Source organism: Coffea arabica, chromosome 7e, assembly GCF_036785885.1.
Source record: "Coffea arabica cultivar ET-39 chromosome 7e, Coffea Arabica ET-39 HiFi, whole genome shotgun sequence".
Lineage (NCBI taxonomy): Eukaryota > Viridiplantae > Streptophyta > Magnoliopsida > Gentianales > Rubiaceae > Coffea > Coffea arabica.
The window spans coordinates 39,799,284-39,825,938 of record NC_092323.1 but is presented as its reverse complement, the minus strand read 5'-3'; the positions used below and the strand labels follow the sequence as shown (position 1 = coordinate 39,825,938).

Here is a 26,655-nt window from a genome sequence, read left to right as displayed (position 1 = left end):
TTAAACCGTGAACTTTCTCACAAAACTACATATTTAACAACTCTACTCCACAATTTTGCAATTATTAAGAGTAAAAGGGATTTCTAGGTAAGTTACCTTGGAACCTTAGTAAAGATGGTAGTTTAGGGTTTCTTCTTCAAAAACCACTCCACCAACACCTTGAATCCTCCTTAATTAATACTCTTATGGAAGGGTTTGTGATTTAATCGGTTGGAACTCATGATTGAAGCAAGAAAATGGATGATGAAGATGAATTTTTCCCTCCCTTTTCTCCCTATATGGTTCGGCCAAGATGCAAGAAAGTGAGGATGATTTTTGGTCAAATTTGTATTTAGTAAAGGTGGAAGAAAGTTGGGTCAAAGTCTAACATCCATTGATTTCATGACACTTGGTTTTTAGGGTTTTGTTCTCATCTCTTTGTCTACCAAAGATTATTCTATCTAGCTAACCTCTAATTATCTCTTAACACCTTGTAAAATAATAACCTTAATGCAAAACTTCAACTAATCGTCAAAATTTCATCGCACTAACCGCACTAGCAGGTCTCACGTCCTTAATACACTTCCAAATTAACATGAGCTAATTTATACCAGAAAAATTATTTAAAAATTATATTCACTTATAAAAATGTCTAGAAAATTAAGGTAGTAAAATAAAATAAGAAAATGCATGAAAAGAAGTAGAATAAAATGATATAAAATAAGGAAATTTTACGGGTCCTCACAGAATCTCTGAAAAGTGTCTTCTGGGATGTTGTAGAACTAAAAATCTATTTTTAGATGGTATAAAATTCCTCTGCTAATTCGTTTTGAGTGAGCCGTAGCAAATCGACAAAGTGGACTGACCTGTTTACCTGATTATCCGAGAGAAACTGTGTAGCTGTATCTTGTGTCTCAATTTCGTCCCTCTTGTGAAAGGATTTTGGAAACGATGTCTTCTGATGATTTGAAACATTTTGAATCTAGGTTCTAAAGCCATGAACCATTCTCAATTTGGACTTGTGTAGAGTTAGATATGGTCTGATTTCAAAACTGTGTCGAAACTGGTAACTGGAAAATTGTTGAACAGGTCGTGAAATCCAGCCATCTTCAAACAGTTGTATCTTGCTGTTCAAAAATTCAAATTTAGTTCCACTTATTGTGTTTGAAACTTTACTTGAAACTCTTACTGTGTTTTAAATTTCAGAGGTTAATTCAATACCTGTGAAATTTGCTAAATTTTCAAACTTTGCTGAAAAACAAGAACTGGTTCTGCCCTGTCTTCTTGAAATAGTAAGTTTGAGTTCAAATTCGAATGATTTTTGGTTGGAATCTGGGAAAAGTGTTTTCAGAAAAGTTTTAGTACTTTGAATCTAGTTTCCAACGGTATAAATTTTCCTATTTTTGGACTTGCCAAACTCGAGATATGATTTTTCAAATATTGTCGTGTAAAGCTGAAAATTTCTGATTTCTTAAGAAATGAACTTTTAAGAACTCCCAACTTCCTTTTGAAATTGATAGTCCATTTTAAATTTGATTTCATGGATGATACAAGTTTCCCTTATGACTTTAAATCCTCATTTTTGAATCTTGATTTTCGATGAATTAAAACTCTTTGAAGGCGTTGTTAAGTTTTAAACCAGTGCATTTTCTTCCTTGAATGTTAAGCGGTCTAGAGTATCAGTGAGTGATGGTTGGTCGCTATTTTTTCAGGTGCTCAAGAGGGTTTCGAAAGGAATCCTGATAAGAGTTTATTTTACGTATTTTTAAGTGCATTTTATTAGTTAATTTTGAGTTGATTATTTAGTTTTATAAATAAAATAAAGAGGTTTTTGGTAAAATTATATATTTTTGGTAAAAGTGGATAATATTGCATTTCTATTGATTTTAATGGTAAAACTTCATTTTTATGCAGGAATGATGATTCAATCACCAAAGGATGTCAAATGAGGTAAAAAATAGAGATTTGGTGATGAATTCAAGTGGCAACAAGAAGAATGAAGTGAAAAACGTTCAAGTGAGGAAATGCAATACAAGTCAGTTTTGACACTCTTCAGTATTTTGACCATATCTGGAGCTACACTTATCGGATTGAGGTGATCTTTATACCATTTTAAAGCTAAGAAAGAGACCTACAATTCGTATGAAGACATCGAAATCCATTTCTGCCATCTTCATGGGCAAAACGTTGGAATACAGAAGCTGCATTCTGTGGTCGGAAGTTAAAACAGAGGTTTGAACAGGTGACAGTATTTCGATCATATCTCAGGCTAAAAAGCTCCGATTTGAATGATTCTTGAAGCATTGGAAAGCTAACTCAAAGGGCTACAACTTTTGTGTTTTGCACAAAAGCTAGTTTGGCCTTTAGCATGGAGAAAATCGCAGTTGAAATAAGGCCAGAGTGAAAACACGAGTAGACAAAACGCGAGTTTATGCCGCGTTTTGTGTAGGCGCGTTTTATAGCCGAAATTCTGCAATTTGACTCAGTCAATTCTCTTGTGTTCATACCACTTTCCAGCTATAAGATGCAAGGGAATTCGGTGCACATGCTTCTGCAATAAAAGAGAAGACCAAATGAGTGTGGACAAAAAGGAAACATCATATCTTTGACTTCTTTTTACAAAATCTGAGTGGAGGAAATTATGAAGTGAGAGGAATGGAATTTCTACCACCTTTTATGCAGAAACACAGGGGAGAAGCCTGGCAGAACCATACGTAGCTAGTTTTCCTTCTTGTAACATTTTTCTCTAGATAGGAGTACTTGGAGAAGCATTTTTTGGAGAGTTTCACTTGTAATCATATTGTGCAAGAACATAGCAGGAATTGAGGAGCTTCACCTTCAATTGGCTAAGCTTTCTTTTATCTTTCTTATACTTGTACTTTATGATGTTTTGCATTAAAAAACTTGTGAGTTTGATTGATAAATCATTCATGAGTAGCTAAACTCCTTCATCTAGGGAGTAGATGAAACTTATGGCTAAATAATACTAATTGAATGTGATTTACACTTGTTATATCTTGTATTAACTTGTCTACTTGTGTAGCTGTTATTACTTGTTATTGATTGATCACCAATAGCATGTTTATAGTGTTATTATTCAATGAGAATTGGTAATAACAATTGAAACACATGAGTAGAGCTTGAGTTGTATGTTCATGAAAATAGAGATACACTTAGGTGGATTATTGAGCATTTCATGAAATAAAACGGAGTAGTAGTAGTATTTCACCATGAAAATAGGGAAATCTATATTGCTTTAAGCCATTTCATCATGAAAATGAGACTTGGTAATCTTGGAAATAAATCTCTGGTTAAGCAAGAATAATAGCAAGAAGTAAATCCATTCATTTGTGTAGTTTATGCCATAAGTGGAATCTACATCCCTAGAATCTTCCTTAAGTGAAATTTCTCTATTTGCATTCAGCATTTGTTAAACTAGATTTGTATATCAGATTTGTAGATTACAGCATTAGACTTTCTCTGCTCAATTTAATTGTAAGTCTGAATAATAGAGAGAACAAGGGCTTAGTAATTGTTTAAATTGCTCCTCGTGGGATCGACCCGATACACATCTTGTACTACAATTGCGACCTGTATACTTGCAGTCCAACGGGTGTAAAATCGGAATTAAACTTGCACTTAAAGTAAAAACCCGTCAAGTTTTCGGCGCCGTTGCCGGGGAGCGGCAATATTAGAGCCTAATCATCTTTATTAATTTAGACAGCTTTATTTTTTTTAGATTATATTTAATCTTATATTGTAATCAGTTTTTTTTTACCATTGAAGTTGCATAATATCCCTTATTTCTGTTTGTAGTGTATGCACCGGGAGTCTCGAGAAGTCGCACCTTTCAATCCAGAAATTGAGAGGACACTACGTAGACAAAGGAGGCACACACAACAGCAAGAGGAACAAGAGATTTGGCAACCGATAGAGGAAATTTTGATAGAACTACCATTTGAAGAAGAAATGGCTGAAAATGAAGCAAATAGGCGAGTTCTACGAGATTTTGCTCTACCGGGAACACAAGGATCTCAAACAAGCATAGTAAGGCCTACGGCAAATGCTAACAACTTTGAGATTAAACCATCACTTATCCAAATGGTTCAACAATCTCAATTTGGAGGTAATGCAGTAGAAGATCCTAATACACACTTAGCTACATTCTTGGAAATTTGTGATACAATTAAAATGAATGGAGTTAGTGATTATGCTATAAGGCTAAGATTGTTCCCATTTTCATTGAGAGATAAGGCCAAACTTTGGCTACACTCTCATGCTCCTAATACTTTCACCGGATGGGATGATTTATCAAGAGCATTCTTAAATAAGTATTTTCTACCAGGAAAGACTGCTAAGCTTAGAATGGATATCACTAGTTTTAGTCAATTGGAGGGAGAATCATTATATGAGGCATGAGAAAGGTTTAGAGATTTGCTTCGGAAATGTCCACATCATGGACTGCCGGAATGGTTAATCATACAAACCTTTTATAATGGTTTATCTTTCTCCACTAAAACTATTATTGATGCAGCCGCAGGTGGAGCTTTAATGGGTAAATCACCCCAAGAAGCTCAGAATTTGATAGAAGAAATGGCCGCAAATAACTACCAATGGGCCAATGAAAGAGGTAATACGAGACGTCACGCAGGTATGATAGAAATGGACACTCTCAATATGCTGAGTGCTCAAATGAATAATGTGATGAAATTGCTAAGTAGACAAGGTGGAGTTGGTCCAAGTTCATCTAATGCACACGTAGCTTGTTGCTCTTTCTGTGGAGGTGAACATGATATTAATGAGTGTGTTGATTCTGAGCAGGTACAATTTGTCAATAATTACAACCGAAATGCTCCAAATAATCCCTATTCGAATACTTACAATCCGGGGTGGAGAAATCATCCAAACTTTGGATGGAAAGATCAAGGCAATCAACAAAGGCCAACCAATCCGCCGGGATTTCAACCAAGGCAACCACAGGCTGAAACTAAACCAAGTTGGGAGATCGCGGTGGAAAAACTTGCTAAGGTGACTTCGGATAGATTCGAGCGAGTTGAGGGGCGGTTGGACCAATTAGCTGGGATGTACAGAAACTTGGAGGTTCAAATTGGTCAAATTGCCAATGTGATCAACAATAGAAACCCTGGTGAATTACCAAGTAAAACCGAAGTGAATCCGAGAGAGCATGTCAATGCAATCATTCTTAGAAGCGGTAAAACGGTTGAGGGATTCGATTTTGAAAATTCAGGTGGTGAAAAAGACAAGAAGCAAGCAATTGAAGGGGAGCAAGAAAGTCAAAATGATCATGTTATCATTGATATTGATGCACTTCATCCCAAATTAAATTCTAATGTGATACCTTTTCCTCACAGGTTGAAGAAAGATGGACAGGATCGGGAGTTTGAAAAGTTCTTCAAAATGTTTAAACAATTGCACATTAACATTCCTTTCATTGATGCTATAACACAGATTCCCTCTTATGCACGTTTCTTGAAAGACATCATGTCAAAGAAGAGGAAAATTGTAGATAATGAGATGATAGCATTAACGGAAGAGTGTAGTGCATTGATTAAGAATAAACTCCCTCCTAAATTGAAAGATCCGGGAAGTTTTTCTATTCCTTGCACTATTGGTCAATTGCATTTTTCTAATGCTTTATGTGATTTAGGTGCAAGTGTGTCACTTATGCCGTTATCGGTTGCCCGGAGATTGGGACTTCAAGAGCTAAAAGCTACCAATATTACATTGCAATTGGCGGATCGGTCAATCACACATCCCATGGGTATTTTGGAAAATGTGCTCATAAAGGTAAGACAATCTATAATACCTGTGGATTTTGTTGTCTTAGATATTGAAGAAGATGTGAGAATGCCAATTATTCTAGGACGACCGTTTTTAGCCACTGCACGAACTATAATTGATGTAGAAAAAGGTAAGCTTATATTACGGGTTAATGGTGAGGAATTGGAATTCAATTTGGATAATAAAGAAGGGAATATAGAGCCTACTGCTCTTGTTTCTAATATGCCATATGATGAAAAGGTTAACCAAGAAAGGACCAAAGAAGTTAAATTTATAAATGTCCTTGGTACTAACTTTCATGGTGTAGGAACAAAGGAGGAGAAGATAAGGATGGAAGTTGGCTTAATAAATTCTCCATTCCATGAAGAAAATGGTGAAAAGTTGAGCCAATTCAGAAAAGACAAGCAAAATCCACTCCAAGGTGAAGTTGAGCCTCTCTATGACAAGTCTAATATTCCTCCTTGCCATTTGAGGAAATTGGACTATGAAGATCAATGCATGGTTCACCACATGGTGGATTGGTTCGGGAGTTTCGACCCATGGGGAGAAAATCGCTCTCTAATGCTCTAAAGTGATTCAACTTTTTCAGTCGAGCCAACGACTATAAACAAAAGCGCTAATTGGGAGGCAACCCAATATTTAGGTTATATTTGTTAACTTGGTGTGATTTTGTGGTTTGAATCAATGTTTTAGCTAAATTGTTGTTTTTGTAATGTAGGGTTGGCAATTGAAGGCAAGGATGACCATTTGAGGTGAAAAGGGCAAACTTTGATCAAGCAACTCAACCCCTCGATTTACGTTAAAAGTGTTTTTGATTCATATTAAAGGGGTAAAATGCAGGTTTATAATGTTTTACATTTGTTCCAGTCATTAAAATTGGCAAACAAATGATCTATGATGCATTTTGAGTCATTGGGGTACCTTTTGTAATTTTTCAAAAGTTGAAATTCTGCTAAAAATTGAAGCAGAAAACGCGTTTTCCATGAAAACGCGACTACAAGTCGCGTTTCTCAGAATCGCGTTTTCAATTCTGCGCCTGCAGAACAGAAAACGCCCCTTTAAAACGCGACTTGAAGTCGCGTTTTGGAGGAAGTCGCGTTTTCTCGCCTGAGCAAAACTGGAAAACGCGACACAGATAAACGCGACTTTAAGTCGCGTTTTCATACGTAACCGCGTTTTCAATGCTGCGAGATTTGTGCAGAAAACGCGGCTTTAAAAACGCGCGTTGAAGGCGCGTTTTTAGTCGCGTTTTAGGTTCACTTTTCTGCTTCAAAAACGCGATTTCCAGAACATTTCTTCACTTCTCCAATTTTTCCAGCCGCGTTTTTCTTCTTCTCTTCTACCCAACTCACAAATCTTCATTTTTACTCCATAATCTTGCTAGAAATCATCACCCCAACACCTTTTGAGCTTCATATACCCTTTTTAACCGATTAAAATCCAAGAAAAACACCTAAAATCAGGTTTTTGAGGGATTGAAGGTTAGGGTTCAAAAAACTCTAATTTCTTCAATTGGAGGTCAATTGGAGGTTGTTTCATAGGGTTTTTTGCATTTTTAGCATCACCAAACATCCTTCTACGTGATTGAGGTAAGTTTCTTCATCAAATCTTTTGATTTTAGAAGTTCATATTTTTTATCCTGAGCTATCTGACATCTTTTAATTTCGAAAATTTGATGAGGTTCATGGCTATTTTTGATTTTATTCATGATTATTATGATTGTTTAAGCATGTTTAAATGTTTAAATGTAGCAATTTATTGGTTTTCAAGTACTTTAAAATTCACAATTGCTATATTTGGATGAAATTGGAAAAAGGAACTAGGATGTTTTTGAGCCATTGGTGATGTTAAATTATGGTTAAAAATGGTTAGTTGATGATGTTTAAGCATGTGCATTGTGTATAGTGAGTAATTTGGTTGATTTGGTGAGTTAATTAGTTTAATTTTGGCCTAAATATGATTATAGCTAAAAGTATATTATTATTGTTAATTCTAAATAGTTATAATCATAATTGTTCCTATTTTCACTAATTAAATTATAATTGATACATATCTTGTGTAATTTGGTGATTTTGGGCAACTTTAGGCAGAAAATATGTCTTGTACGATCATTGAATGATTAGAACTTGAGCAATTGTATTTGAGGTTATTTGGATTAATGCTGAACTTTTGTTGCCAAATAATGAGTTGTAGTACATGTGGATAATTGAAATATTTTTTAGGTACTATGCCAAGGGGAAGAAGAGCGGTACTTTCATCCTCTAGTAGTGAGGAGAGGGAGGTTAATGAAGAGATGGAGGTGACTGAAGAGGAGAATTCACCTTCTCCTCCACCAATTAACCGTCGACCTGGTGAGGGCACCTCCCGTGGAGCGGGAAAATCGGTATTTGACAGTGCTAGGTTCAACACTCGCAGGAATCAGGAGTGGCATGAGGCGCGTGCTAATTTGGAGTTTTTGTTTGAGATGCACGTCAGTCCACCAGTTGAGATGATGTACAACATCTCAGAAGCTTTTGCTCAGCTAGGATGGGCTCCGATTCTCACCCTTCCAAACCATTACTACCCAGAGTTGGTGCGCGAGTTTTACGCCAACATTGAAAGTAAGGCGCGCCATAGTGGAGAAATAGTTGAGTCCTGGGTGCGTGGAAGACGAATCACCTTGTCACGGCAAGATTTGGCTGCTATTTTGGGGTGTATGGATGATGGACGTCCAGTAGACTTGAAGAAGGAGTTTGTTCCCCCGAATAGGAGGTGGGATCCCTCATTGGCCATGGCTAGGTTTGGTCTCGAGTACCAACCTTTTCGCTCTACCAGAAAGGAGACTATATTGGCGAATGTATTCGAACCTCGTCATCGTCTTATCATTTACATGATGGCTCACAATGTCATCCCAAAGAAGACGGGGCACACGGAGGTCCGCAAGAGCGATATCTACTTCTTGGATTACATGTTCCATAACCGGACATCTCCATATGCTCGGATTTCATTGCCTAACATCATCATCAGCCACATTAGGTCTACGGCGAGGCGTAAGACAACTTCCTTCAAACTTTCATTTCCTCGTCTACTGACTTTCATCTTCTCCCGTTTTGAGGTTCCCTTGGAAGGCATGCGGCGGGAGTATGTTCCACCACGTGCTGAGATGACTATCACTACTCTTCGCCGCCTTGGTATTGGCACGGGAGACATTCCACGCCCTGTTCAGGAGCAGAGACAAAAGGCTAGACATGGTCGGGATGAAGCTGGACCTTCTACTGCAGCACCACCTCCTCCTCCACCACAAACTAATTGGCAGCGACTTTTTGACCATATGGAGGACTTTGCATTCCAGTTCGCTGACGTTAGGAATCGTCTAAGCCGAATTGAAGATCATTTGGGCATTCATCCACCGCCCAATCGTGATGCAGAGGATGACGATGATGCTGAGGGGGATGACTGACTTGGCACACTGCAGAAGCTATCTTTAGTTGATGAACTTGCTTGCCTAATTATCTTAACTTGTGGAACTTAAGATGTTTAACTTCATTTTATTTTTCTATTTTCTGTGTGGTAGGTACTTGTATTTTGACAGTGGTTCGTGATTAGTGGCTGATAAGGATCTCAGCCATTGACTTGGGGAGTACTTCTTTCTTTTCTTTTCTACTTTTGTTTATTTCCTTCCCTACACATTGAGGACAATGTGTAATTTAAGTGTGGGGGGGAGAAATATGTGTGGTACTTGTGATTTTAGTTGTTTTTGATATAATTCTTGTGCTTAAATTATGTTTCTTGTGGTTGCTGGCAGGGAGTTTTAGTCCACTTTTAAGGGGAGACTCTGTCAAAATTTTTCCAAAACCTTATACATATATATGTTATTAACTATAACAAATAAATAAAATTTTGTCACTTATCCTTTTGAAATAAATATATGCGGTTTTGATACTTCTTTTCTCATGAAATTTGGAAATGATTTTTATGTGATTATAATTTTTTACATCTATAGGAAAGTATATCTAGTAAAGTGGAGAAAATTATGCCTACATTTTGTATATTTGATGAAAATTCTTCTTTTTATCTAATTTTATAAGATAAGAAATTAATATGGTTAATAAGTGTCATACTCTTCTCATGATTACTCTTAGAGGGAATTTTATTATATATATATATATATTGAAAAAAAAAATGGGTTATTCTACTCCAATGATTCTCATACCGAGTAACCGGGGGTTGGCATCTACAAATGTCGACATTCGCGTAAAAAGGTACTTGAATTAAGAGTATGCAAAGCAACTTGAGTATGTGAAATGTTGAGTAACCGGGGATCTGCATCTAAAAATGTTGATCTTCGCGTCAAAAGGCATTTTTCACAACTTAAGTAATATTTATCCCTTAAAATATATTAAAAAATAATAATAAAATAAATAAATAAAAAGTAAATTAAATCCCTCTTTAAGAAAAATAAGAAGTTGATCATGAGATTAGTTAGCATCTTTATTGACTATAGGAGTTGCTTGCTTGCGAAATTTGATAAAAATAAGAAGTTGAGTTGAATTGGTAAAATTATGGTATACTTGGCTCTTCTTTGCTTGATATTATGAGTACTTGAACTTAATGGAAAGATCACATAAGGGTTATTTACCTTGATTCAAGGAAATGGAGTTGAAATACTACATATGTTTATTTTCAATTTTTTTGGATCATTGATGGTTAGAATTTTATATTGCTTGAGGACAAGCAATGATTCAAGTGTGGGGGTATTTGATAAGAGTTTATTTTACGTATTTTTAAGTGCATTTTATTAGTTAATTTTGAGTTGATTATTTAGTTTTATAAATAAAATAAAGAGGTTTTTGGTAAAATTATATATTTTTTGTAAAAGTGGATAATATTGCATTTCTATTGATTTTAATGGTAAAACTTCATTTTTATGCAGGAATGATGATTCAATCACCAAAGGATGTCAAATGAGGTAAAAAATAGAGATTTGGTGATGAATTCAAGTGGCAACAAGAAGAATGAAGTGAAAAACGTTCAAGTGAGGAAATGCAATACAAGTCAGTTTTGACACTCTTCAGTATTTTGACCATATCTGGAGCTACACTTATCGGATTGAGGTGATCTTTATACCATTTTAAAGATAATAAAGAGACCTACAATTCGTATGAAGACATCGAAATCCATTTCTGCCATCTTCATGGGCAAAACGTTGGAATACAGAAGCTGCATTCTGTGGTCGGAAGTTAAAACAGAGGTTTGAACAGGTGACAGTATTTCGATCATATCTCAGGCTAAAAAGCTCCGATTTGAATGATTCTTGAAGCATTGGAAAGCTAACTCAAAGGGCTACAACTTTTGTGTTTTGCACAAAAGCTAGTTTGGCCTTTATCATGGAGAAAATCGCAGTTGAAATAAGGCCAGAGTGAAAACGCGAGTAGACAAAACGCGAGTTTATGCCGCGTTTTGTGTAGGCGCGTTTTATAGCCGAAATTCTGCAATTTGACTCAGTCAATTCTCTTGTGTTCATACCACTTTCCAGCTATAAGATGCAAGGGAATTCGATGCACATGCTTCTGCAATAAAAGAGAAGACCAAATGAGTGTGGACAAAAAGGAAACATCATATCTTTGACTTCTTTTTACAAAATCTGAGTGGAGGAAATTATGAAGTGAGAGGAATGGAATTTCTACCACCTTTTATGCAGAAACACAGGGGAGAAGCCTGGCAGAACCATACGTAGCTAGTTTTCCTTCTTGTAACATTTTTCTCTAGATAGGAGTACTTGGAGAAGCATTTTTTGGAGAGTTTCACTTGTAATCATATTGTGCAAGAACATAGCAGGAATTGAGGAGCTTCACCTTCAATTGGCTAAGCTTTCTTTTATCTTTCTTATACTTGTACTTTATGATGTTTTGCATTAAAAAACTTGTGAGTTTGATTGATAAATCATTCATGAGTAGCTAAACTCCTTCATCTAGGGAGTAGATGAAACTTATGGCTAAATAATACTAATTGAATGTGATTTACACTTGTTATATCTTGTATTAACTTGTCTACTTGTGTAGCTGTTATTACTTGTTATTGATTGATCACCAATAGCATGTTTATAGTGTTATTATTCAATGAGAATTGGTAATAACAATTGAAACACATGAGTAGAGCTTGAGTTGTATGTTCATGAAAATAGAGATACACTTAGGTGGATTATTGAGCATTTCATGAAATAAAACGGAGTAGTAGTAGTATTTCACCATGAAAATAGGGAAATCTATATTGCTCTAAGCCATTTCATCATGAAAATGAGACTTGGTAATCTTGGAAATAAATCTCTGGTTAAGCAAGAATAATAGCAAGAAGTAAATCCATTCATTTGTGTAGTTTATGCCATAAGTGGAATCTACATCCCTAGAATCTTCCTTAAGTGAAATTTCTCTATTTGCATTCAGCAATTGTTAAACTAGATTTGTATATCAGATTTGTAGATTACAGCATTAGACTTTCTCTGCTCAATTTAATTGTAAGTCTAAATAATAGAGAGAACAAGGGCTTAGTAATTGTTTAAATTGCTCCTCGTGGGATCGACCCGATACACATCTTGTACTACAATTGCGACCTGTATACTTGCAGTCCAACGGGTGTAAAATCAGAATTAAACTTACACTTAAAGTAAAACCCGTCAAATCCCGGTGTGGACAACTAAAGGGTTTTATTTACTCACTTGCTTTTGAATTGGTGAGTGTCAAGTGCATGAATTGTTGCTAAATACTTGAATTGTTTCTTGTTAATGAAGTGATTTAAACTTGTCGAGATGAGTGTGTACTTTATCGTACTCGTTCACTTTTACATGACTAGACAATTGACTTGCGTGAACGTGACTTGACAATTGAATCGCGTGAACTTGGCAAATTGTACTTGTACACCTGTGGATGCCCAAAATTCATTGGCTAACCTCGCGAATCGAGCTGGCATGGGCTTGGTCGAGAAGTTTGGTGAGCCATGAAAAAATTATAAGCTTGACTTTTTGAGCTCTTGCTTGGCATACTCGAGTAGTATTGCCCTTTCAGTGAGTGTTTAGTTACGGATCCGAGAGAATGAAATGATGGATGGAGGAAGTAAGCGGGGTTTCTATGAACTTGCTACCTACCCGGTTGACGGAGTGTCATCACGTGAAGGTATTGGATCAAGCCTTGGCAAAGCAATGGAAATTTGTGACGGCCCCACCTCCTCCTAGGGCGTACCCCAGGGTTTAGCAGATCGCCTGTCCAACTCTTGCCAGGACTCACTCACTCACTACAGTGCTCAAATGAATTACAAGGTAAATCTCAAATACTACATCCAATTCTCCAAGAATTACATATCACGAGTATTAGAAAGTAAACTCTAAAAAAACTGATATCTACAACCACCACGACAGCTATGTACATCTTACTAGTCAACTTATAACAAGTGTAATTCAACTATTCTATAGCCCAAAAGTCTCAACACCTTCCCAAGCGATCCCCTCGTCGGCCCCCTGCTAAGAAAAACAAATGGAACGGGGTAAGCTATACGCTTAGTAAATAATTAGGGGTTAAGTGTAAAAGCATATTCAAATAAAAATATAAACCCAAATATTTCACATCAATACAGAAATGTAACATCACAATGGTAGGATACGGGTGGCTCCAAAACCAGTTCAATTTCCCGAGCTTGAACGCCTGTAGACACTCCGTCAACCAAAGTACTCATGGTCCGTAGACTCCACTTAACTTTCCCCGTTCACCTTATCAACCCCAACTGGCCAGTCAACAGCACACAGCAGCTCGAGCAAAACGAAATCACTTAGCTTTCAACAAAGCTTTAACAAAGAACTAAATCCCAAGATTAGCATGGAACTAACTTCGACCGAGCCTCGGCTGGCTCAAATAGTTCGTTTATCATTGGAACCGGGTTGGAACCAACCCCTGAGATATCCGATCTTTTAATAGATGGTGCTCTCAACAAAGTCCACAACAAAATACTTACCCCAAACAGTACATAGCAAATGGTGTTCAATTCAAGTCATGTAATCACCTCCATCAGCACTCAGCAAAAGGGTGATACACAACATAAGACATGTAATCTCACATATGAAATCAAAACAAAGGATGAGCTTAGATCGAGTGAGATAAATTACACCCTCGCCTAAGTACCCATTTAACATATAGAAAGCACTTTAACAATTTCACATCAATAAACAACCCAATTACTCACTTGATAAAGCTTGACACGAAAAACGATACAATTTACTGAATTTGACTGTCACCGTCAAAAACATCACAGTCTGTATTGACCAATTATATACACACATAAGTGAAAAGGCCATACAATAGCAGTTTATAACGTAAACGATCAAAAACGGTCGAAAATGGTCAAAATAATAAAAAACGGTAAAAAACGACGTTGAGGCCAAAAGAATGTCGAAATTAGCCGAAACAGCCGGAGTGGTAACAAAATAACAAAAGTAGACCTAAACGGTCCAAAATGGCAAAAACAGTTGAGAAATGCACGTATGCGTGCGCGAAAATGAAAACGGTCGCGCGTCCGCACCCAAGGGCGCAAACGGACATTTCACTGTTTTGACACCTTTTACGGTTTTAGTTATAACTGACGTTGTGGTCATTGGTTTAAGGTGTACAAGATACCGTTTCGAAGATAAGATAAAGATCTACAATTTTGATGAAGACCATTTAGTCCAGTTCATAGTGTATTCAGGTCAAAATTTCAAATTATAGAACCAAAATCTCACATTCAGGCTAGTTAACCGCACTATGCGTAACCGACAATAACTCAGGCTACCGAAGTCCGATTAAGGGATTTTTAGCGCCGTTGGTAAGCTAAGACATAGCACTAAAACTTCTATGTTTTGTCCAAATGCTAACTCAATATGGATCAGGGTGAACAGATGCGATCAGATTGGTGAAATGTTAAAACTGTCCCTCACGTTTTACCTATGGCAGTTAGGGGTATTTTTATCTTTTTACATGCTACAGTGCTCAGATTGAGCTAAAATTTTACAGGAAGCTATAAAACATCATTCTATACAATTTTAATGTTTTAGATTAAGCCTAATTCGGTCTCTAGCATGGTAAACTAGAACCGGGCAGAATAGGGCATACCTTAACTTCAATTTTGAAAATTTGCAACAATCAAGGTATAAATCTCATTTTTAGCTTGAAACCATCACTACCATCTCTTATACCAACTTATATACATCATATACCACCCATACAACAAGTATGATAAGTGAATCATTCAAGCCTTAACTCAAATTCATCACCCCAACCATCCAAAATCACTTGATATAAGCATTACAACCACAAATACAAGCTACTAAGCAACTCCAACATGATTAAGGAAAAAGAAAACAGTGGTCAGCCATATTACCTCAAAAATAAAGCTTGCTAGAGTTATCCTCCACTTGTCCTTGAAATTTTTGGTTCTTTAAGCTTTCGAAACTCTCAACCTACAAGTTAATCGGTTTAGTTTTTCTTGTTTTCACTTACAAGGCTTGATTCAAGATTGAAATGGAAAGCTCTCTTCACTCTTTCTCCCTCTCCTGCTCTTGGCTGGTAATATGTAGAAATGAAGAAGAAACAATGCTCTAGAAAAGATAAGAAGGTTGGAGTTAATTTGGTCAAAGGTTTGACAAGTGTCACAATTTAATTAGAAGTCAAAATTTTCTTTTCTCTCTTGTTTTTTTTGGTCCACATTTTCGGCTGAAAGGAGAAGATATTTAGGGCTAATTTTGTTCAATTAATAACAAGGGGATTAAAGTAATAAAATGGTGTTCAATTGGTGCACTCATTCGGTAACAAACGGTACCTGTCGGTTCAACCCGTTTTTCCTTATTTCACGCGTACTAGGATTTTAACTTATAATTCACTCACTTATTATTATCACCTCTAACCACACACTTAATATCATCTAAAACTCACTCTTAATCACCAGAGTTGATCCACTATCCGTACCGGATAGTCACACTACGGATAGGCGTAAAACCCTAATTCTTACTAACTTGAAAATGAAAAGGAAAAATCCTTACTTCTATATTCATTTGCACTTATTGTGGGGTGATTGGGTAGTGAGGCTATTATAAAGTAATAATTTTCAAGTAAAATGAATTTTAAGAAAATGTGCGGGATTTTACAATTCCATTAAAAGTAGGGTTTCAATTAAAACATGAGAGATTTAATAAAATCGATTAGTCCCAAGTAACTAGGGTTTTTTTTTTAGACTTTAGAGTTTCTAGAATTTAGGGTTTCTCATTATTAAAACAAAACAATGTTTTAAATAAAGAAATCGTAATATTCTCTTGGAGACTAAACAACAATAGTATCCTAAAAGTTAGGGTATGACAATCTCCCCTTCTTCAAAGAATTTCGTCCTCGAAATTCCAACTTGCACTAATCAGATCGAAACAATCCTCGAAAGCAGTCAAGTACTAAGAATCTTCGATCCTGTTTATCACTTAGCAACGAGCCAACAGGTAGCTAAACAAGTAACCAAATAGAACATGCAAAAGGGTTCGGTTCAACCAACTAGCTCTGAGTTGGAAATAAAGTCCCAGATATTCAAAAAATTCAGAACATGGCTTAGGTTCAAGTTGGAAGTTTTACCCCCTGGCGATGCTGGACAACGCAACAAGCTAGCACAGCAGCTATACTTCGCCAAAGAGTTTTAGTTCAAAATATCATCCTTGGTGGTGCTGGACAACACAACAAGCTAGCACACGGCTATACTTCACTGAGGAGTCTCAATTCGAAATTTCATTCCTGGTGGTGCTTGAAAACACAACAGGCAATACCTCACCAGTAGAATGGCGGTGCTTGAAAATACAACAGGCAATGCCTCACCAGAGATGTTCAGTTCAACCGCTACAGAAGAATAGTAGCCGGTCTAAAATCACAGGAATACGAATAAGTTCAAAAGCAGGGTCGAAGCAGGATTCAAACAAAAAAGTTCAAAAGCAGAGCCAATTACTTCAAGTTCAAGGAGCACAGGCACGAATAAGAACTCACAAAATCCAAGTCCACTTACAGGTCGTATACGAACCAAACGATTTGCTCATGCGTAAATGAAATACCATACATTCAGTCAAATCAAGTCCACTAAGTGTACGACATAAGAGCGCACTCGCCTAAACAAGTTCAAGTTTCAAGTGAACTCAGCCTAGTCAGTCTCAAGCAATTCAAGGTCAGTCTCAGGCAGTTCAAGTAGTTCAAATCCCAACACTTACAAATCAGGTGGTGCCAACCTTAATCAAACAAGAAAACTAGAAGAAGAATGCAAAATCAAAAGTTTTCTCAACAATTCCGGCCACCATCGTAATCTATCAAAACCCAAGCCAAACACTTATTGGACAAGTCCAAGTCATTATTTCAATCTCCTTATTCAGTTAAGTCTTGAGTACAAGACAAAATCTTCTGCGCTCTAACCTGTGCCATTACAACTATCTCAAACTCACTTATAATTTCTATTCATATCATCATACGTTAAACCATGTTCCGTTTAAAATTCACGAGCATTTCCTCAGGAAAAGTATCGAGTACTTAAGTACAAGAAGTCAAACTAAGAAACTTCACGACTCATACCATACGCTCTCAAACGAAAATCAACAAAGTCATATCTTACGCGTACCACTTTCAAGATTCACATCTTACGTTCCAAAAGAGCACTTAACTTACAAACCAATCCTACAGTCCGGCATCCTAAACTTTAAGTCTAGAATACACTACAGAGATCTGAAACCTAAACTCTGATACCACCTGTGACAGCCTCACCTCCCCCTAGGGCGTAACCCAGGGTTTAGCGGATCGCCTGCCCAACTCTTGCCAGGACTCACTCACTCACTACAGTCCTCAAATAAATTATAAGGTAAATCTCAAATACTACATCCAATTCTCCAAGAATTACATATCACGAGTACCAGAAAGTAAACTCTCAAAAAACTGATATCTACAACCACCACGACAACTATATACATCTTACTAGTCAACTTATAACAAGTGTAATTCAACTATTCTATACCCCAAAAGTCTCAACACCTTCCCAACCGATCCCCGCGTTGGCCCCCTGTTAAGGAAAACAAATGGAACGGGGTAAACTATATGCTTAGTGAATAATCAGGGGTTAAGTGTAAAAGCACATTCAAATAAACATATAAACCCAAATATTTCACATCAATACAGAAATGTAACATTACAATGGTAGGATACGGGTGACTCCAAAGCCAGTTCAATTCCCCGAGCTTGAACGCCTGTTGACACTTCGTCAACCAAAGTACTTATGGTCCGTAGACTCCACTTAACTTTCCCCATTCACCTTATCAACCCCCGCTGGCCAGTCAACAACACACAGCAATTCGAGCAAAACAAAATCACTTAACTTTCAACAAAACTTTAACAAATAACTAAATCCCAAGGTTAGCATGGAACTAATTTCGACCAAGCCCCGACTGGCTCAAATAGTTCGTCTATCATTGGAACCGGGTTGGAACCAAGCCCTGAGATATCCGATCTCTCAAGATGGTATCTCTCAACAAAGTCCACAACAAAATACCTACCCCAAACAGCACACAACAAATGGGGTTCAATTCAAGTCATGTAATCACCCCCATCAGCACTCAGCAAAAGGGTGATACACAACATAAGACATGTAATCTCACATATGAAATCAAAACAAAGGATGGGCTTAGGTCGAGTGAGATAAATTACACCCTCGCCTAAGTATCCATTTAACATATACAAAACACTTTAACAATTTCACATCAATAAACAACCCAATTACTCACTTGATAAAGTTTGGCACGAAAAACGATACAATTCACTGAGTTTGACCATCACCGTCAAAAACCTCACAGTCTGTATTGACAGATTATATACACACATAAGTGAAACGGCCATACAATAGCAGTTTATAATGTAAACGGTCGAAAACGGTCAAAATAATAAAAAACGGTAAAAAACGACGTTGAGACCAAAAGAATATCGAAATTGGCCGAACGGCCGGAATGATAACAAAATAACAAAATAAACCTAAATGGTCCAAAACGGCAAAAACGGTTGAGAAATACACGTATGCGTATGTGAAAATGAAAACGGTCGCGCGTCCGCACCCAAAGGCGCAAACGGACATTTCACAGTTTTGACACCTTTTACGGTTTTAATTATAGCTGACGCTGTGGCCATAGGTTTAAGGTGTACAAGATACCGTTTCGAAGCTAAGACAAAGACCTACAACTTTGATGAAGACCACTCAGTCCAGTTCGTAGTGTATTCAGGTCAAAATTTCAAATTACAGAATCAAAATCTCACATTCGGGCTAGTTAATCGCACTATGCGTAACCGACAATAACTCAGGCTACCGAAGTTCGATTAAGGTATTTTTAGCGCCGTTGGTAAGCTAAGACATAGCACTAAAACTTCTATGTTTTGTCCAAATGCTAACTCAATATGGATCAGGGTGAACAGATGCGACCAGATTGGTGAAATGTCAAAACTGTCCCTCACGTTTTACCTATGGCAGTCAAGGGTATTTTTATCTTTTCACTTGCTACAGTGCTCGGATTGAGCTGAAATTTTATAGAAAGTTATACAACATCATTCTCTACAACTTTAATATTTTAGAATAAGCCTAATTCGACCTCTAACATGGTGAACTAGAATCGGACAGAACAGGGTACACCTTAACTTCAATTCTGAAAATTTGCTTCAATCAAGGTATAAATCTCATTTTTAGCTTGAAACCATCACTACCACCTCTTATACCAACTTATATACATCATATATCACCCATACAACAAGTATGATAAGTGAACCATTCAAACTCTAACTCAAATTTATCACCCCAACCATCCAAAATCACTTGATATAAGCATTACAACCACAAATACAAGCTATCAAGCAACTCCAACATGATTAAGGAAAAAGAAAAGAGTGGTTAGCCGTATTACCTCAAAAACAAAGCTTGCTAGAGTTATCCTCCACTTCTCCTTGAAATTTTTGGTTCCTTAAGCTTCCCAAACTCTCAACCTACAAGTTAATCGGTTTAGTTTTTCTTGTCTTTACTCACAAGGCTTGATTCAAGGTTGAAATGGAAAGCTCTCTTCACTCTTTCTCCCTCTTCTGCTCTTGGCTGGTAATATGCAGAAATGAAGAAGAAACAAAGCTCTAGAAAAGATAAGAAGGTTGGAGTTAATTTGGTCAAAGGTTTGACAAGTGTCACAATTTAATTGGAAGTCAACATTTTCTTTTCTCTCTTGTTTTTTTTGGTCCACATTTTCGGCTGAAAGGAGAAGATATTTAGGGCTAATTTTGTTCAATTAATAACAAGGGGATAAAAGTAATAAAGTGGTGTTCAATTGGTGCACTTATTCGATAACAAACGGTACCCATCGGTTCAACCTGTTTTTCCTTATTTCATGCGTACTAGGGTTTTAACTTATAATTCACTCACTTATTATTATCACCTATAACCACACAATTAATATAATCTAAATCTCACTCTTAATCACCAAATTTGATCCACTCCCCGTACCGGATAGTCACACTACGGATAGGCGTAAAATTCTAATTCGCGCTAACTTGAAAACGAAAAGGAAAAACCCTTACTTCTATATTCATTTGCACTTATTGTGGGGTGATTGGATAGTGAGGCTATTATAAAGTAATAATTTCCAAGTAAAAGGAATTTTAAGAAAATGTGCGGGATTTTACAATTCCATTAAAATTAGGGTTTCGATTAAAACATGAGAGATTTAAGAAAATCGATTAGTCACAAGTAACTAGAGTTTTTTTTTAGACTTTAGGGTTTCTAGAATTTAGGGTTTCTCATTTTTAAAACAAAACAATGTATTAAATAAAGAAATCGTAATATCCTCTTGGAGACTAAACAACAATAGTATCTTAAAAGTTAGGGTATCACAGAATTTAGCTTATGAGAGCTCCCATATCCTCATTGATTGTGCTTTACTATTATTTGTGAATTACATGAACTTTCTAGCTATATTTCTTGTGCAAGTGTTATTGTTGCTTGAACTTATGTGTTTGTATGCTTTTCTTGGCCTCACTGAGCGCTAGCTCACGTCCAATTTGTTTTCCTTAATAGGGACTCGGAATGGAAAGATTTTTGGAGAAGCTGACTTGATTACCTTTTGATTAGAATTTGGATGTAAATGGTTTAGTTAACTTTGGATGGTTGTATTTTGAAAATTTTGATGTACCTTTAAATTTTGTGATGTAAGACTTGAATGATTATATAAGGGTGCAACTTTTCTTTATATCGATTTTATTATTGGTTGATTACCTTTAAATTTAGATTTGACTAGTATTGAGCCCTGGTGAAAGTTAGGCAGGCTGTTCGCCGAAACCCAAAGATTCGCCCTAAAGAGAAATGGGATCGTCACAGGAGGTCTATTTTATTGTGAAATTAAGAGGGAGGTCCCTATCTTTTACAAAACTGGAGGAAAGTTAGTGTAATTTATCCAAAACTTATTTGAGGTGTTCCCAAGGTGCAAAAAAGTTATTATCTTAGCTGTAAAATATTTGAGGGTGCTATTCATGAGTTTCATAAATTATTTAAAGTTTATTGTAATTTTGAATATTCATTGTCGAGTCCAATGACACAAAAATTGTTGAATGGTCTTTTAGCGCCATCACGAACATGTAATTTTTGGTTAATAACCACATTGTCAAGTTATCGCTGGGGCAAAGATTGTTGTGATATTGGCACTAGTCCAGAAGCAGTTGCTACTCCAGGGACATGGGGCGGCAACTCCCTGCGCTGCGACTTCCAGGGGGTGGCGGCAATGAAGGTGCTGGAGATGGCAATTGTAGAAAAGCAGGAGCCAGTGGCAGCAGCGCCTGGGCAGAAGGTTGGGGAGGCCGAAGTAGAGGCTGGTATTGCCTCTGACCCCTTGGAGGCTGTGGAGGATAAGGGGATGGAGCAGGAGATAGGGTATACGGCCGCCGTTGTGGATGGTTCGCATCAAGATGTTAGTTGCGGAGGAGTGAAGGACGTGGGATTGCAGCAGGAGCAGCAGGGTGACGTAGAATTGGGTGGCAGGTTGGAGATTATCTTCCCGCGTGCTATTGTCGCTGATGTGCGAGGGGATGGTGTGGAGGGGAGCAAACCTGATGGTGTTGAGGCGCGGTCTGTTGTGCTTGAGGGAGCTCAGAGGGTGGATTCGAGCAGTGACGAGAAGGCCCATTCAGTGGGTTCCCTATCCCCACGATTTGCTACGGAGCTGGTGCGAGTCCAGGATGAAACTATAGTGCCAACAGCTGGAGTTCTTGACAGTTCGGTGGTGGCTCTGAGGAACAAACAAAAAGGTATTCGTGCACATTTTCCTTTTGACAGGCAATTGCGTTCTAAATTGATAAATTCGCAGAATTCTCTTCCTGCTTTGTCCCATGATTAAGGGTTTATTTTGGAATGTTTGGGGCATTTCTAAAGCCCCGAAATTGAGAAAGATTAAAAAATTGATTCAAATGCACAATCTCCAATTCTTGGCTTTTTGTGAGCCTTGGTTGGAGGTTGATAAAGTCGAACGGTATAGGCACAAATTAGGTTTTCATGGAGTGATGCATAACTTGGTGGGCTCGATCTGGGTGTTCTTCCAAGAGCCTTTTTCAGGCTTGGTGGTTGGAGAGAGCCCCCAGCATGTGTCAGTGCGGCTTTCTCACGATCACGTGCCGGGCTCCCACCTTGTTGTTTCCTTTGTGCATGCGCGGTGTACTCCGGCGGAGAGGTGTGAGTTCTGGGAGGGTTTACTGCAGGATAACCCAGGCTCCATTGCATGGCTTGTGGGTAGGGATTTCAATGTAATTTTAGATGCTGAGGAGAAGAAAGGGGGTAGGGCTTTTAATCCTGGTGAAGCTATGGAGTTCAGACAGTTTATCAATGAGGCAAATCTCACGGATGTCGATTTTTCTGGGGCTCGGTTTACCTGGTGTAACAATAGACATGGCAGGGTAAGAATTTGGAAAAGATTGGATCGGGTTTTGGTGAATGAGGGTTATATTGACACGGGGATGTCATTGGCGGTGTCGCACCTGGCTGGGAGTCATCAGATCATGCTCCGCTCCTTCTTTCAGTATCAATCAGACTGGACAATAAACCGCCGCCGTTCAGTTCCTTAATGTCTGGACGAGGCACGAGGGGCTTCTTGCCAATGGTCCAGGTTTATTGGGAGCAGCCGTACGCTGGCTTCCCTTTGCAAGTTCTGTGTTGCAAATTAAAATGGCTGAGGGGTACTATACGGGATTGGAATAGGAGGGTTTTTGGGGATATCTTTCAGACAGTTAGGCAAAAGGAAGAGGATGTGCGGCTGGCGGAGGTTCGCGTAGAAAACGATGATTCAGATGCTGCTAGGATGCATTTACATCTTGCCAAAGGTCAGTTGCGGGCGGCCTTGAGAGTGGAGGAGTTGTTTTGGAAGCAGAAGGCTCGGGTTAGGTGGCTTCAGGAGGGAGACCGAAATACAAGGTTCTTTCACTCTGTCGTAAAAAATAGAAGGGTCCGTTAGATCATTCACAAGATTAGAAATGGTCAAGGGGAGTGGGTGGAGTCGGAGGAGGAGATTGGAGCAGAGGCGGTATGGTACTTCGAGGGGTTGTTTATGGATCAGCATCCAGCATCTTCCTCTGATTTGCTTCAGCATATTCCAACAATTTTGACTGATGAGGAGAATGATTTGCTGGAGCAGTTTCCCTCTAAGGCAGAGATTCGAAGTGCAGTGTTCGCGATGGATGGGGAGAGTGCATCGGGACCCGATGGATATACGGGCAAATTCTTTACGGTAGCATGGTCAGTTATCGGTGCGGATGTGGTTAGCGCAGTGTGTAGTTTTTTTTGCGGGGCTGAGTTGCCTTGTGCTGTTACAACGACCTCCATTGCACTTATTTCTAAGGTTGGGCACCTACAGGATTTTTCACAATTTCAGCTGATTAGCTTGTGTAACTTTGTTAACAAGTTAATTTCGCGAGTTTTGGCAGATCGCTTAGCCCAAGTCCTTCCAAAGATCATATCCCCACAGCAGAGTGGATTTGTTCGGGGGCGGCTTATATCAGATAATTTCTTGCTTGCACAAGAATTGCTCTCTAATATGGGGAGAACCTCCAGAAATGCCGATGTTGCTCTGAAATTAGATATGTTGAAGGTTTACGACCGTGTTTTCTGGATTTTTTTTACTATGGTTTTGAGAAAATTTGGATTTAGGGAGCAATGGATTGATAGGATTTGGAGATTAACGTCGAATGTATAGTTTTCGGTACTAATCAACGGGGCCAGTGCGGGTTTCTTTAAGTCTACGCGAGGGCTTCATCAAGGGGACCCATTATTCCCAGGATTGTTTATTATTGCGCGGAGGTGCCGTCCCGTTCTTTAAACAAGTTAGTGGAGCATTGGGAGTTCAAGTGCTTTTCAGTTCCGCGAGGATGTCCTAAGATCACTTATCTCAGTTACGTAGATGACGTCCTGGTTTTTCTAGTGCCTCATCCTCTTCGCTGAGATGTGTTATGCAGACAATCGAGGACTATGAAGCAATTTCGGGACAGGAGATTAATGTTCAAAAGTACGGGTTCATGGTGCATGCTAAACTGCCTAGTCAATGTGTGGCAAGGGTTCGACGGGTAACTGGGTTTGGTCTTAAGTCGTTTCCTGTGCGTTACTGGGATCTGCTTTTTGTGGGGCGCCGGAAGTGCCTATATTTCATGGAGCTGGTACAGTCAGTCACTTCTAAAATTTCATCATGGAGTTCCAGATTTCTATCCAATGGGGGTCGGATCGTACTCATCAAACACGTACTGTCAGCAGTCTCGACTCACTTATTGGCAGCTTCATATCCTCTGAAAGGAGTCCTAGCCTTGGTTGAACGGGCTATGGTAAATTTTCTCTGGGGGGAGCGAGAAGGTGGCCTCCAACATCATTGGATCAAGTGGGCAGACCTGTGTGCCGACTCGTCACAGAGGGGGTTGGTGTTTGGTCGTTACTGGATGTTCATACAGCATTCTCGCTCAAATTGTGGTGGCGTTTCTGTACAGGTGATGTTTATGGGCGACATTTATGAGAACCAAATATTGTCGGCAGAGTCATCCATGCATGGTAGGGGTAGTGCAAGGCAGTTCATATATGTGGAGGCGCTTGCTACAAATTCGTGAGGTGGCGGAGCAAAACCTTTGGTGGGAGATGCGGTCGGGGCAGTGTAATTTCTGGTTTGACAATTGGTTGGGGTTTGGTCCTCTGTGTCAATGGTTACAAAGTGTTTCCGATCACTTAGTTAGGGATTTCGTATTGAATGGAAGGTGGAATCAATACTTGCTGCGGCTTTGGGTTCCCGATGACATAGTCTCAGAGATAGTTACCAAAGCTGCCCCAGTGGGGTCCGCGAACGATCGTGCGATGTGGACCTTGACGGAGTCAGGGGATTTTTCCATTGCTTCCACATACGTGCTGCTTGGTAGCCAGACCCCTTCTTCTTTCATGTTTGATAGGGTTTGGCACCCTGTAATCCCAATCAAGATATCATTCTTCATGGTAAGACTGCTGCGGGATCGGTTGCCGATGGCGTCGTCGCTAGGAAGATTGTAAATGTATGGCCCATCCAAGTGTTTTTACTGCTTGGCCCCGCAATCTGAATCATTGGAGCATGTCTTTGCGGAAGGTGAGTTAGCTCAATTTCTGTGGACCATTTTTGGGAATGGCGCTGGAGTGAGTTACAGAGGAATAGGGGTGCGGTCGCGTTTGGCGGCTTGGTGGTGCCAACCAGTTCGGCACTCTCGTATGGAGTCATCACACACGGTTTTGCCTTGCATTATTTGCTGGCATATTTGGTTGGCACGGAATGTTGCAATTTTTGAAGGGCAGCTCCTACATCGACAGACCATTTGTGATCGTATCCTGGCAGATGTCGTGGGGCTATTTTCCAGGAAGTTTGCAGTTGAGTTTACTGGGATTGGCTCCTGGCTGGCGGTCTACTCCAACATCTCTGGGTGGAGGCCTCGGTATTCCCATAGAGTGGTTTGTTGGGAATTTCCAGCCCAGGGGGTCTTCAAGTTAAATACGGATGGGTGCTCGTTTGGCAACCCGGGCGTTAGTGGCGGGGGTGGTGTGCTTAGGGACTCGTCTGGTGCTTTGTTGTTTGGCTTTTCTGTTCCGTTTGGGGAACTGACATGTCTTCAAGCGGAGATCAAGGCTTTGGTGTTTGGGGTGCAACAATGCTGTCTTCGGGGATTCTCGCGTATTCGGGTGGAGGTGGACTCTCTTGTGTTAGTCAACCTACTGGTAAGAAAATTAAGGTGTGCGTGGTTAGTTCGTTCGGATCTAGATGCGTTAGAGGCAATCCAGGGATTGGAGTGGACGGTGGGGCATTGTTATCGGGAGACGAATCAGGTGGCGGATGCCTTAGCTAAGGTTGGGGCACAGTCTAAGGGTATTATCTTGTATACGTCACAGTCTGAGTTGCCAAGATTGGCAAGGGGGGCCTTAGGTTTAGATAGGTCGCAGACTCCTGCTATTTGTACTCGAGCTGTTTGTCACTAAAGCCTGTGTACTTTTGTTTTCTTGCCTTTAATAAAACCTTGATTTTTGTTTTTTTTAAAAAAACCACATTGTCAAGTTTTCAAAAATCAACGGATTCGTTGGTTTTTACTGACAAATCTATGAACCTCTTGTTGAGTACTTAATCCAACATTGGACTTATATGTGAATAATTATGTGTTGCAAACTATCAAATACGGTTAAATTCAATTAAAATGATCAATTATAGTTTGGATTTTAATATATTTAATAAGATGTGAACCTTTAATGTGTAGAAACTTAAGGACAATTTCTATTTCTATGGTGGGCTGACATAGAAAACCAAAAGATTATAGGTAAGTT

The 26,655-nt window shown here is 38.7% G+C and overlaps 3 protein-coding genes and 1 non-coding gene across 4 annotated transcripts; 3 read left to right on the top strand and 1 right to left on the bottom strand.

The window, feature by feature from the left end:
• Nucleotides 1-4,335: 4,335 nt before the first annotated feature.
• On the bottom strand, nucleotides 4,336-4,442 carry LOC113702561 (small nucleolar RNA R71). Its single transcript, XR_003451199.2, has one exon. It is a non-coding gene; the product is annotated as a small nucleolar RNA R71 (small nucleolar RNA).
• Nucleotides 4,443-4,600: 158 nt separating this feature from the next.
• On the top strand, nucleotides 4,601-6,537 carry LOC113700837 (uncharacterized). The gene is made up of 3 exons (XM_027221271.2): nucleotides 4,601-4,630; nucleotides 4,801-6,067; nucleotides 6,500-6,537. Exons 1-3 carry the CDS (start codon nucleotides 4,601-4,603, stop codon nucleotides 6,535-6,537), a joined length of 1,335 nt encoding a protein of 444 aa, XP_027077072.2.
• Nucleotides 6,538-22,948: 16,411 nt separating this feature from the next.
• Nucleotides 22,949-24,935, top strand: LOC140011357 (uncharacterized). The gene is made up of 3 exons (XM_072060150.1): nucleotides 22,949-23,227; nucleotides 23,303-23,935; nucleotides 24,300-24,935. The coding sequence occupies exons 1-3, from the start codon at nucleotides 22,949-22,951 to the stop codon at nucleotides 24,933-24,935; spliced, it is 1,548 nt and encodes a 515-aa protein (XP_071916251.1).
• Nucleotides 24,936-24,963: 28 nt separating this feature from the next.
• On the top strand, nucleotides 24,964-25,365 carry LOC140011356 (uncharacterized). The gene has a single exon (XM_072060149.1). It carries the CDS (start codon nucleotides 24,964-24,966, stop codon nucleotides 25,363-25,365), a length of 402 nt encoding a protein of 133 aa, XP_071916250.1.
• Nucleotides 25,366-26,655: the final 1,290 nt, after the last annotated feature.